General features: G+C 35.5%; 1 protein-coding gene across 1 annotated transcript in view; it reads left to right on the forward strand.

Annotated features, from left to right (window-relative positions):
* Positions 1 to 13,371, forward strand: part of tmem67 (transmembrane protein 67) — a 29,675-nt gene extending 16,304 nt beyond the window's left edge. The window contains exons 11-28 of the mRNA XM_046877426.1: positions 2 to 67; positions 144 to 300; positions 1,457 to 1,574; positions 2,209 to 2,314; positions 2,431 to 2,487; positions 2,581 to 2,679; positions 4,231 to 4,329; positions 4,749 to 4,835; positions 5,019 to 5,121; positions 5,347 to 5,486; positions 5,572 to 5,712; positions 7,183 to 7,263; positions 10,094 to 10,210; positions 10,327 to 10,443; positions 11,028 to 11,132; positions 11,216 to 11,318; positions 11,513 to 11,655; positions 12,991 to 13,371. Of these exons, the coding sequence (XP_046733382.1) occupies positions 2 to 67; positions 144 to 300; positions 1,457 to 1,574; positions 2,209 to 2,314; positions 2,431 to 2,487; positions 2,581 to 2,679; positions 4,231 to 4,329; positions 4,749 to 4,835; positions 5,019 to 5,121; positions 5,347 to 5,486; positions 5,572 to 5,712; positions 7,183 to 7,263; positions 10,094 to 10,210; positions 10,327 to 10,443; positions 11,028 to 11,132; positions 11,216 to 11,318; positions 11,513 to 11,655; positions 12,991 to 13,071 (1,920 nt within the window). The 3' untranslated portion in view covers positions 13,072 to 13,371. The remainder of the gene's footprint in view (position 1; positions 68 to 143; positions 301 to 1,456; positions 1,575 to 2,208; positions 2,315 to 2,430; positions 2,488 to 2,580; positions 2,680 to 4,230; positions 4,330 to 4,748; positions 4,836 to 5,018; positions 5,122 to 5,346; positions 5,487 to 5,571; positions 5,713 to 7,182; positions 7,264 to 10,093; positions 10,211 to 10,326; positions 10,444 to 11,027; positions 11,133 to 11,215; positions 11,319 to 11,512; positions 11,656 to 12,990) is intronic.
* The last annotated feature ends 246 nt before the right edge of the window (positions 13,372 to 13,617 follow it).

The raw sequence follows: 13,617 nt of genomic DNA on the forward strand, positions 1-13,617 counted from the left end.
GCTTTGTCCAGACACCATAACCAGACTGCAGGCTGCTTACACGTTTGGGACGGCATACAAGCAAAACGTGAGTAACGTGTGATCATGCGTATGCAGTCAGGAGTCGCTATGGTCTATTTTTTGCTCACATTGTTTCTTCTCAGTGTGTCCTTTCAGTGTCGGATCTCTTGGCTGCGTATCCGGAGCCTCTGTTTTATGATATCTTCATGGCGCAGCAGAACAGCGCGGGAGATACACGACTCGTCCCTGTGCCTATTCTCAATCTCAATCTGCAGTTAAACAGCCAGTTTATCAACCAAGGTAACATACAGCAGTACAATGTAGGTCTTATGGTATGCTGTTGCGTTATAAAATCCAGTGCTGAGAACTTTTTTTATGCACCACGAATTCTATAACCCAGTGATTTAAATAAGATTCCTTTTATTTTCCTTTAGTTTTCCAATTGCATTTTTACGGTCACATTCAATAATCTCATTAACAAATTTATCCTATTACAGATATTATTTAATATAGAATTTAATGTCTGTTTTTTATTTTATTTTTCTCTCTAATTTTGTCTTGACCATTTCCAGTCTTTTAGCCAGGTCTCTTCTCCCTAAATAGAAGGCTGATAATTTCTTGATCAGTAAAAAACGACATTACCCGAAATCACCATTACATTTTAAATTAACCAAAATGCGGCCATCATTTGATTAGCATAGATCATACACACATATTACATGATCTCGTTATTCTTTTGTGGGGAGATTAAATTCCAACCTCCGTCACACACTTCTGCACAACGTTCAACACCACAGAGCCTACGGTGTTTTCACATTTCGGTTTGATTTTCACTTCCACTTCATTGGTTTCTAAATCACATTCTAAAACCTGAGATAAAACATGGGTGTTTACACTTTTCACATTCTGTATGTATAATGGTTTAGTGTAATCTCTGGTTTTTGTTGCTTGCTATTTATGTACATTTCACATACTATATAACTTTGACACAGGTTACATTCAATTTCATTTGGCAGCAGCAGTGATGTGCTTTATGAGTCAGTAATTTCTATATACCTGATAAACAATATAAACATATTCTACCTGATATATTTGGGCTTTAAGGGCAGCAGTTTGTCTTTAAACGTGATGGTTAAACACACACACATTTATGCTTCTATTCAACCTCACAGTGTCATGCAGGTCAATTGAATAACCTAAGCATTGCCAGGCTGCCACTGCTGGGACCTTGAGCAAGGCTCTTCTACCTGAGCTGCTCAGTTGTAGAAATAAAATAATTGTAAGTCACTCGAATAAGGGCATCTGCCAAATGCTGTAAATGTAATTCTAAATGGACAGTCAGTAAATCAAATAATCACCTGCGTAACCGATTCTGAATATACACTTAATTGCCATTGTGTTTTTTTTTCTTTTTCTTTTTCTTCCTAATATATCTCTGTGTTTGTGTGTGTCCTAGCCTCTAACATGAATAGCTGGTACCTGACGCGAAGGCTGCTGGTCGTAGACACTTTAAGCGGCAGAGAAATGAGTGTGACCCCCAGAGTTATTCGTGTGGCCAATAACTTAAAACTTAGGTAAAATGCATGCGATATTGGAATATTTCATTTTCTTTTTAGACGTTTTGTGTTTAACTATTAATCTTTCTCCTATTCTTGCCATATTCGGTTTAAGTAAAGAACTCTGTTTGGGTAAAACAAACAATATGATTTCTTTTTCAACCTTGATGACCAGGTGTGGTAATATATTGCGTAAAATGGAAGGACAAATCTCCACCTTCTTTTAGTCACTGGATCAGGGATCTTGCGAATCATCTCATATTGGAGAAGATGGTTCGGTTCTCCACTAAATTCTGCAGTCGAACGTTTGTCTCTATTAAGCAGCAAGTGCTGGCATACATAGAGCAAATGGATCCAAATTTAATATCAGATGTTTGGCTTTCCTTATTTTTTTATCTCTCTATTTATCTCTCTATTTATTTGTTTTTGCTCTGTGGATATATATGTATATTACCCTGAGTGATATAATAATGATATTATAGCATTGAAAAGATCGAGTGTGCATATCAATGGTTTTTGTTTTATTCAAATTTTTTTCTTTGTAAAATATCTATTAATATTGCGTAGCCATATTCACAGGCGTTAATGATAATCGCACAATGATAATTGTGAATGTCTTATGTTCTTACTAATAGTGTTTTGTGCCTTGTAGGTTTCAGCTGGTTCCAAATACCCAGAATGGACAGGTGTACCCTCCTCTGGTGACTGTGTCCTATACTGATATTCTCATCACTGACCAGGCCAAGCAAACTGTAGCTGTAGGTATATATCAAGTATGAAATGTATGTATTGACCATATGTCCAAAGGTGTTCACGTGTGTGTGTGTGTGTGTGTGTGTGTGTGTGTGTGTGTGTGTGTGTGTGTGTGTTTTAGGTATCATTCTCTTTGGAGTATGAAATGGATCAGAACGATGCTCAAGTTAAAACCGATGTAAGTGTTTAAATGACTATGTTTAGTTCTGTTTTATGATGATGATGATGATGATGATGATGATGATGATGATGTGTGTGCGGTTTTGTCCAGATTGCTCTTGGTGTGTTGGGTGGAGTAGCAGTTGTGTACTCTTTGTTGAAGACAGCAAGCTGGAAGAGAAGAATCGCCTCCCCTATTGTTGACGTAAAGGCAAGTGCATGTACTAAGACATATTCGCACATGTATAGATTAGATTAGATTAGATTCAACTTTATTGTCATTGTGCAGGGTACATGTACAGAGCCAATGAAATGCAGTATACACACACACTAAAAGAAGGAGTTGATACTGGGATTTTGTGGAGAAAAAGCTGAAACCATCTCATCATTTTCTCATCATATTCATGAAAAATCAATGTAGAAGTAGCGACGAGATAGTACAGTGCAGTGCAGATACACTATATGGACAAAAGTATTGGGACACCTCAGTTTTCCTGCCATATGTGGTTCTTCTCTATATTGTTACCCCAAAGTTGGAGGCACACAATTGTATAGGACGTCTTTGGATATGGCGTAATAAAATGTTGCGTTCACTTGAAGAAGCCCATGCCTGTTCCAGCATAGCAATTCCCCTGTGCACAAAGCGAGCTTTATGGAGATATTGTTAACATGGTTTGGGGAGTACTGAAAGGCCTGCTATAGAGCTGATCTCAACCCCTCTGAACACCTTTGGGATGAACTGGAACACTGACAGCATACCCAAGGCCTCCTCACCCTACATCAGTACCTGACTTGAACACAAATTTCCCATCTTCTAGGAACATCTTCCTAGAAAAATAGAGGGAATTATAAGAGCAAATTGGGACCAAATGTAGAATTCTCTAAAAGCACATACCAAACTTATGATCAGGTGTCCGCAAACTTTTGGCAGATATAGCGTATATTCTACATCTTCTGGGAAGATATACTTAAATGTATGCAGAAGTTTGAGGGGTGTACTCGCTTTTGTGAGATACTGCATGATAAATCATACCACACTAGTAACATTCACAAATAGTACGAATCAGCACGAATACAATTACATTTTAATAAAATACAGATTTTATGCATGAGATAAAGTAAAGGATATTCAAATAATTTCCACATGAAATGCTCAATCGTTTAGTTAGCAGTGTCATGAAATGGTTTATTGGTGGCGCTATTCAGTCCTACCCTGTCTTGTATTATCTGATTGCACTTGGTTGCACACAATGCACTTCATGTGGTTAGGACAACTTACTTTAGTCCTTAGTCCTATAGTTGAAATGACAATAAAAGCTACTTGACTTGAGATGACATAAGGGCTAAATCCTATTGCACATCTATCAGAAGACAATCGAGCTGCAATGTGGGTAATGTATGGAAGCAATAAGCAAAGTGACCAAGAAATATTAAATCTACAAAATGAGAATCTCATGTTCATTTGAACTATTAATACAAGTTGTTTGGAGTATGTGTCAAATGTGAGTCACAGTTCAGATGCAAAAGGGTTTTAATGCATGAATATTATAAATGGCATAATTGCCCTATTCTAAAATACACTTTCATATTTCTTTAACCATTCACAACCTTTTTAAAACATTTTTAATTGCTGCTTTGGAATTATATCGACATGCATAATAAAAAAAAGAAAATATTTATATTGTAGGTTATTATTATGTTATTGTTATTATTGCTATTATTAATAGACCTCTAAAATAGTACCTACCTCTATTTCATTCAGACCATTTTGAAGTTCTTGCTGTTCTACGCCGGAGATTTGGCAAACATTTTCTTTTTCATCACTATGGGAACTGGTCTGTACTGGCTAATTTTTTATAAGGTCAGTGTTTTGTGTATAATAATTGCAAAATAATTTTAGATTTTTGTATGTTGGGTTGGTTTATAAAAAAAATTAAAACTTTATGTAATTAATTAATGAATTTATTAATTGCCAGTATTACACAACAAATGTTATACTATACTATCTATCTATCTATCTATCTATCTATCTATCTATCTATCTATCTATCTATCTATCTATCTATCTATCTATCTATCAAACTGTTGAACACTGCTTTATCTATTATATATATATATATATATATATATATATATATATATATATATATATATATATATATATCGTTTTGAAGCTTTGGTATAAAATTTTGAACACAATTTTGAGAGTGAGAGTGAAGTAAAAATGTATTGATGTTATCAACAAGTTTGTATTTTTCACTTCTCGTGTATTTTGTCCAGGCACAGCAGTTTGTATCTGTACTGTTGCCATTACCAGCTGAAGAGGACCGTTTTGTGATATACGTTGGCTGCGCTTTTGCACTAAAGGTGAAAAATACAATAATATTTTTTATAAAAATAAAACTAATACATTTCTAAATACATTTTTTTATTTTATCTTTCATAGTAGATGCTTTTAACTATTTCTAAAACACAGCCGCATGAATTACCAGAAATAAACTTTTCTAAAACTCATTTGAATACATTTAATCCTCTTTCACTATCCTGTAGGCTGTGCAGTTTCTTCACGAGTTGTGGTTGCAGATGTCAGTGGATATATTCTTTATAGACTGGGAAAGACCTCGCAGCAGCAAGTCCAGTAAACCTGTAGAAGGTTATTCCTATTATCTTTCTTGTAACGCAGTGCCAGGCATTGGTTCCCATCTCTTCTTTAATATCAGCTTCTTATCAGCTTAGCTATGGGGCTAAGTATAATCTAAGCATAAATGTATAATCTCTAGTTTAGCAAGTGTGTGATAATTCAGATTATACCTTCCATACAATGTTTTATTATGTTTTATCTTAAATTACTTTAGCAAAAGTAAACCTGTGTTTTCAGGGTGTGGTGAAGGAAAGAGCGCAGCACCTACAGTCAGCATCTGGAGAACGTATTTTGTGGCGAATGAATGGAACGAGATCCAGACCATCCGTAAAATCAACCCAACCTTCCAAATCATCTCTGTGCTCTTCTTCCTGGAGGTGAGATGCTCCTCATGCAGTGCCTTAAATCTACGTGCGTATGCATGGTTAAAATTGGTGTGTGTGCTTTTGTGGGTATTGACAGGTAGTGAGTTTTTCCAGCCTTGCTTTGAGAGATCCTTCTTCGGAGCTTCAGCGGAATACAGAGGAATACATACCTGACTACAGCCGCATTCTGCGCTACGGTGTGGCAGCTGCTATGTGGCTCAGCATTGGATTCATTCAGGTACCCATACTTACACACACACACACACACACACACACACACACACACACACACACACCAATAATACAAACATTTGTCATAGGATAAGCTCTCTCCACTTTAGAGTATTTATATAGATTATATCTATGTAACATAGTCAGTTCAGAAAAGTAGAAAAGCAGAACACTTACACATTGCAGATGCAGGAAGACAAAATAGGCCGCAGAATGGTTGTCCACACTTGAAAGGCTGAGAACAGGATGAAGCGGTACCTGGCTGAGAGAGTGAAGGTTTTATACACATACTTTTTTAAATTAAAACAGAGAAAGGCTGAAAATAAGGGTAATGGTGTTAAACAGGAAAACCCAAATATGGAATCACAGAAAGGGGTGGAGAACCAAGGTTTGAAGATAAGGGGAACTGAAAAAAGAAGGTGATATCGGGAAAATAAGGGGAAATTGCTAAGATAAAGAAATTAGAAAAAAACAAAGGTACCATGTGACTCCAGGGTATAAATATGAGTGTGTGCAAAGTGTGTAACATAACACCAAGGACATAAGAATTAGTTCATGTATTTAGCTTCCAGGCCAAGTGCGCTAATTCATTCCTTAAAGGGAAAAACTCCCACTATGCCTTAAATCAGGCCTTCAAGGGCATCTTCATATATCCTCCCCAGCACATTTGTAGATAATAAAATGTGATGTGATAAACATCTGGTTCTGCACATAAATAAGTGAATGCAGAATTAAAATGGAAAGAATAAGCAAAGTAAGGAAATTGTGAAATTAAATGATCCACCAAAACAGCATTTTGTAATACTTTTTTCTGTTTATAGATACCTTAATGTACACTATATTGCCAAAAGGGTCACATGGTGTTATTTTTGAGCATTGCATTCCACATTTAGACTCAAATTGCTCTTATAATTCCCTCCACTCTTCTGGGAAGATGTTTCACTAGATTTTGGAGTGTGCTTATGGATATTTGTGTTCATCAGCCACAAGGGTATTAGGAAAGGCAGGTACTGATGTAGGTGAGGAGACCTGGGGTGCAGTCAGCGTTCACATTCAACCCAAAGGTGTTCAGTAGGGATGAGATCAGAGCTCTATAACAGACCACTCAAGATCTTCCTCTTCAAAGCATGTAAAGCAGATCTTCAAGGAGCTCACTTTGTGCACAGGGGCATCACCATGCTGGAACAGGTTTGGGTTTCCGAATTCAAGTGAATGCTAAATTTTATTAGTGCGAATTTAAAGACGTCCTATAGAATTGAGTGCCTCCAGAGGAAAGGTCAGGTGACCCAATACTTTTGGCAATATAGTGTATGTGATTGTCATGGTGTCCAGTAAATGGAATAAAAAAAAAACTGGATAAATGATCAACTTCATGGAAAGTAAATTATATTTTATTCCTTATACATCCAGGGTTCAGCATATACATATACATGTACATGTACATATACAAACATAAACGTATGTTTCTTTTCTCCAGATCATCTTCTTCTCAGTTTTCTACGATCGCTTTGTGGAAGATAAGATTCGCCAGTTCGTGGATCTCTGCTCCATCAGCAACGTGAGTCTGCATAGCAGATGTATTCCTTATGCCGGTTTGCAGAATGTAATCACACTAAAAACTAACACAATAAAACCATTTGCAAGCCTAATAACATGCACAAGTTAAGTACAAGCGAAAATGACTGCTATAGTGACTCTCTGGTGAGCTGACCCAGAAAAGAAGATATGCAAAAACACTATGTTTTTTGTGAGAAGTGAGAAGTGAAAATATGAATGTCCTTCCTTTTGCCACTGGGCTTGTTAAGTCTTGTCACTCGTCTACGGTCGATATTATGTATGGAGGCAGGGCCTCATCAGTTGACCTTACCAAATATCCCAGTAGAGGTGGTAGGTTTTACCGATCCACCGATTAAAGTTAACGATGCGATGCATCGAGTGCATTGGATACAAGTTGCCATTTGTATCGCGAGCATCATTTTTAACAAGTTTGCATCAGTGAAAACCGATTTATTTATATATAATTATTTGTAGATGCACTATAATTTTATTATTTAGAAAGTGGCAAATAATTTGTGACCAATATTTTATATGTAGATTGATTTCTCCTCGTTCACTCAAGTTCTCTCAAGTGCGTTCTCTCAGCACCACACTGCAGAGACCGACGCATGTCCTGAGAGTCACAATGAATACAGATTAACATGGCAGAGGTAGAGCTGCATCTTCCCAGAGAGAGAACAGGAAAAGAATGAAAAGAATTCTTATATATGAAAAGAATTTTATATATATATATATATATATATATATATATTTATATTTTTATTTTTTTTTTTTTTTTTTTTTTTTGCACTACAAAGGCCTGTTTGTGAGTCAAAAGGCAGTTAGGAAAATTTATGATTTGCTGTCTGTCTGAACCAAAACAACAAAACACTATCTGTACCATATTGAATTGCATAGCATCGTATTTTTTTCATTGCAACATACAGCATTGAATCGCACTGTGTTGAATCAAATCAAAATCGAGATCGGATCGCACTGCCTTAGTTATGGAGATGCACGTCTCTATTACTGAGCAATCAACTCTCTTCACTGGGCAAAAATGGAGAAATGTACATAGATTTTAAACTGAGTAATAAGCAAGAAGAGAAAATTCATATGAAAATAAAAATGGTACAGGTATTAAATTTGAAGAAGCCTATTTATAATTACATAATTATTGTATTATACAGTGGTATGAAAAAGTGTTTGCCCCTTCCTGATTTCATATTGTTTTGCATGTTTGTCACACTTTAATGTTTCAGATCATGAAACTAATTTAAATATTAGTAAAAGATACACAAGTGAACACAACATGCAGTTTTTAAATGAAGGTTTTTATTACTAAGGGAAAACAAAATCCAAAACGACATGGCCCTGTGTAAATAAAGTGTTTGTCCGCTTTTAAAACTGTGGTTTATCACAGTAGAGTTAAATTTCTCTTGCCACACCCAGGCCTGATTACTGCTACACCTGTTCACATTCAATCTCTTAAATAGGTCCTGCCTGACAAAGTGAAGTAGACCAAAAGATCCTCAAAAGCTAGACATCATGCCAAAATCCAAAGACATTCAGAAACAAATGAGAAAGAAAGTAATTGAGATACTTCTATCATTCTGGAAAAGGTTATAAAGCCATTTCTAATGCTTTCAGACTCCAGGGAACCCCAGTGAGAGCCATTATTCACAAATGGCAAAATATTTGAATATATATTACAATATATATATATATATATATATATATATATATATATATATATTTTGTAAGAATTACAGACTGCCTCAACCCAGATTCCACCCCACGCTACAGTAAAACCCCATTGGACGAGCGAGGTTGCCCGTATCTCCGTTTGCTCGTACTATTAGTTGCTCGTCCAATAGGGTTTTACTGTATATCAAATTAAGCTCATCTGCAAAACGGCTTAAATTTCACAAAAGTAGTTATATAGTTTGATGTAGAATTTCAGTGTTATCAATCTTAATCATAGTCTAACTTTAATGAGTCTGGGAGAATCAGCAAGCCATCAAGGACTATCTCTAACCAAACGGTGTCTGAGACAATGATTTTCATTGATCATTTAAACAATACCCTGACCCGACTCGCTGGGAGGCCGGCAACAGCAAAGGTATAAATACCGGTGATTACCACCTGCTAACCTCCGGCTCGAGAGTGGTATCCCCCAGCCTGTTGTTCTTTCATGCAAGTCCTACATTTAATTTACATTTAAAGGATGACTGGGTTCTTTCTGACTCCGATGAACCCAAAGTGCTTCATGTATTTTGTGACTGCTATGCAGTTATTAACTTCTTCTTCATTACGATCTTTGTTGTCCTCATCATTTTTTATTTAAAAATAATACTAAAAATAAATTAATTAATTAAAAATGAATTTTATATATATATATATATATATATATATATATATATATATATATATATATATATATATATATTTATTTTATTTATTTTTTATTATTATTAATTTGTTTTTTTTTTTTTTTATAAAAAATTGAGGACAACGAAGATCGTAAAGTTTACGTAAAAAGGTTTACATAAAAAAAATATATATAATTTTTCTTTTTTTCTTTAAACTTTCAGACATTCTTCAGTCTCTAGTTGTGCTTAATTTTCACAGCAATTACTGTCAATTACTGTAACCCTTCTAACCCTCCCCCTTTTCTTTGCAGTTATTTTTTTTCGGTTAAAGCACACAACATGCCCATTGCTTTTGTCATTCACTAAATTATAACACTAATTCATGCTTTGGGGATTTTTTTCATAATTTGGGACCTTAAATGAAGTTGCGCTTGAATTATTGTGTTTGTTGTATGTGTTTCGATATTGGGTGTGTTTTAGGTATCGGTGCTGTTGCTTTCTCTGCGCTGTTTCGGCTACTACATCCACGGCCGGTCTGTTCATGGCCACGCCGACACGAACATGGAGGAGATGAACTTGAACCTGAAGAAAGAAGCTGTAAGATTTCTTTGAATCTTTGAATCGATTTTGATTGATTTGATTAATGATGCTTGATACAAATGTGTTTCCTGTGTGTGTGTGTGTGTGTGTGTGTGTGTGGATGAATTCCATAGGAGAATCTATGCGGCCAGAGAGGACTGGCACCTAATTCTGACATTCAGACTTTTCAGATCTCCATTACAAGTCGTCTGAGGGCGCAGTATGATCGCATATTGGAGCCTCTCAACAGAGTAAGCACACACTTTCATCCTAAATATTTTTTTCTGTTGGGATATGGATTTCTTTATTGCAGTTCCTCAAAACGCATTAAATATGTTTATATTTAGCATTTTTATATCTCATCAAATCAAATATCTTTTTATTGAGGGTTTTGTGATGTTCTTCATGATAATGTGCTGTTTTACTGGTTGATGCTGCGATTTTTTAATCCAATAAGAAGTTTTTGGTTTTCGACACATAGAGAGTCATAGAGGCACTTCATAGGTAAAGATGGTAGAGATGATTTTCTAGGAAGAAACTTCAACAGCACCAGTATGAACCGGTGGTTGAACTCCATTGTAGGTGAAGTAGGAATCCATTCATTTAAATTACAGTAGACCAACATGTTGACACCATTGGACAGATTATAAGATCGCAAGTTAATTTTATTTAGTAGTAGTAACTTACTAACCACTTAGTTTAGATAGTAACCACATAGTATAGCTAGTGATTTAGCATGACAAGTCAGGGCATATAGATTGATATACCAGTTGTTCCTAGAAATGCTAGTTTTTTTTGGACCTTTACTATTAATTTCTCTTCTATCATTACACAGAGTAATGGGCCCTCGCGATTGATCGATGCCTCGCCAAACCCTTTCGAGCAGAACACAAGAGCCTATCACACCATGAACCGCTTTCTCGCCTCCGTTATCGACCATGTGAGACTTGCGAACTCCATTTTATTACTCTTAAGCATGGCACTGTGTGCAGCACGGTCATCTTTTTATGCTTCCTGTAACAGGGTCATCGTGAGATGGATTATATTGTAAAAGATAAACTTCTCTTCGAAAGAGTCATCGGAATGGAGTTCATTGAACCGCTCGACAAAAGCATTTTTTATAATGGTACTTTTTTTAATTATTACAAATTATTCATTTACAAAAACATAAATGTTGTACATTAGTTTTTGTGGCTCATGTCATTCCTAGGAATACCTGTAAGTTTATACCTGTATTCGGATATCCATGAAGCTGCTTTGCGACCATTTCCATTGTTAAAAATGCATTTTAAATCAAATGGAATTGCATTTTCTTCCCAGATGATTCCCACTCCTTCGCAGAGGTGCTTTTCTACGGGAACGAGGCGACGCTCTTGATCTTTGACACACTCTTTTTCTGTGTCGTCGATCTTGGAAGCCAGAACTACATTCTTGCAGCTGTATTAACATATGTACAGCAACTGGTCAGTATATTTCTGTGTGGGTGCAGGTGTGTGTTTAAAAGAGATGGAAATGTTTAATAAAAAAAAAAAAACACTGTCATGTATACCTAGCATAATGTGAAGTATATTCTAATAAGGCAAATTTTCAACTTTGAGCATCTTGGTTTTTATCAGGTACTTAAATGGCTCTCAGACCCATTATATAGTGCTCATGTGATTGTCTTAGACTCCCACAGACCCTACACAATCCCTTTAGGAGATTCCAGTAATGGATGCTCGATAACCATTTAGTTAAGGTGTATAGATATTGATTTTGCTGACAGTTCTCATCATATAATCTTTCTTTTTTGAGTATACTGAGTTATGCTCATGTTAGTTCTCACTCTCCAGTGTTCTGTATTGATTAATTATTTATAATCACACTCTTGATGTCACCCAAATGAGGATGGTTTCCCCTTTTGAGTCTGGTTCCTCTCAAGGTTTCTTCCTCATGTCATCTAAGGGAGATTTTCCTTGCCACAGTCACCATGGCTGCTCATCAGGGGTCAATACACATCGTTCACCTTAACTCTTACATTTTGTAAAGTTGCTTTTAGACAATATCTGTTGTAAAAAGCACTATAGAAATAAACTTGACTTGAATTATTCTATTGACTACTTGATGTCTTGGCCCTCATACAGTGCTTCTAATGACACAGTTTCATCTTTGGCCTGGGAAAGATCAGAAATTAAATATATCCATTCTATTTTGTCTACTTTGTGCTGGTCAAAGCCTGTGCAAAACTATAGTTAATGTCAACAGTTCACATCTGATCACCATCACTGCACACCATAACATTGTTTAGCTGTAATAAATGGACATTCGGTGCAACCCAGATGAGGATGGGTTTCCTCTTGAGTCTGGTTCCTCTCAAGGTTTCTTCCTTATGCCATCTCGGGGAGTTTTTCCTTACCACAGTTGCCACCGGCTCACTCATCAGGGACAAACTTACACTTATAAAGAACATCTTATTCATTCTTTATCACCACATTATCTGTGTAAAGCTGCTTTGAGACAATGTTCATTGTTAAAAGCGCTATACAAATTGAATTGAATTGGTTAATGTATAATTATAATTATCTTTAAATTAAATTAAAGACGGTAATCTTAAATGTGAATTTTTAAGATTAATGGATTTCTGACTGACCCATTTTTTTTATTGTAGTTTATATATGTAAATTCAGCAATTTAATCGTTACAATTATTTTATTCTTAAGCCAAATGTTTTTATTAGGACTGAATATTTTTGAATGGTTATGACTGTTTAGAATCAATCAGATGATAATCAGAATCTGTGTGTATGTGTCTTCTCGCAGATCTTCAGGCTGATTCGAAATGTCTCAGGACGCAGGAACCTAGCCAGAAAAACTCTGGTTGACAAACGATTCCTCATTTAAATTATTTAGCAGTTCTTTTCTGTTCAGCATTTTTTTAAGCCAATTTGATTGTAGCAAATACTTTATAATTTTCATTCTCAAAGCAAGTTGTTGTTTGATTTCTTCATGTTTTTAATGGATTTGTTAGGATTGGATTTGATTTGTATGTTTTTTTAAGGGTATTTTTTGTATAGTTGTTAGTTTGTTAATTCTTATTAATACATGCCTCTGTATAGCTGATGAAAGCCAGTGTTTTTCTACATCACTGATGACTGTATTGATTGTATGACATTATTTAGAAGTAAAAACCGTGAAAATGCAGGGTGAGTTTTCTTTCTTTTTTACTTTCTTTCTTTTTAATCACTTTATTAATTGATTTATTTACTTTATCTGTTTTTGGAAGTGTTGATCTCCTAATGTTCACATCACAAATACTATCTCAGTCAAGCTGCTTTGAGTATTTTAAAAAAAAACACTCATCCCAAGAGTTCTCAAAGGTCTGAACTACATTTCTGTTGACCACATTTGAGTTTTATTTAGATTCATTACCTTGCTGTCATCCAGGTC

Source organism: Silurus meridionalis, chromosome 21 (assembly GCF_014805685.1).
Source record: "Silurus meridionalis isolate SWU-2019-XX chromosome 21, ASM1480568v1, whole genome shotgun sequence".
In the NCBI taxonomy this organism is placed as follows: domain Eukaryota; kingdom Metazoa; phylum Chordata; class Actinopteri; order Siluriformes; family Siluridae; genus Silurus; species Silurus meridionalis.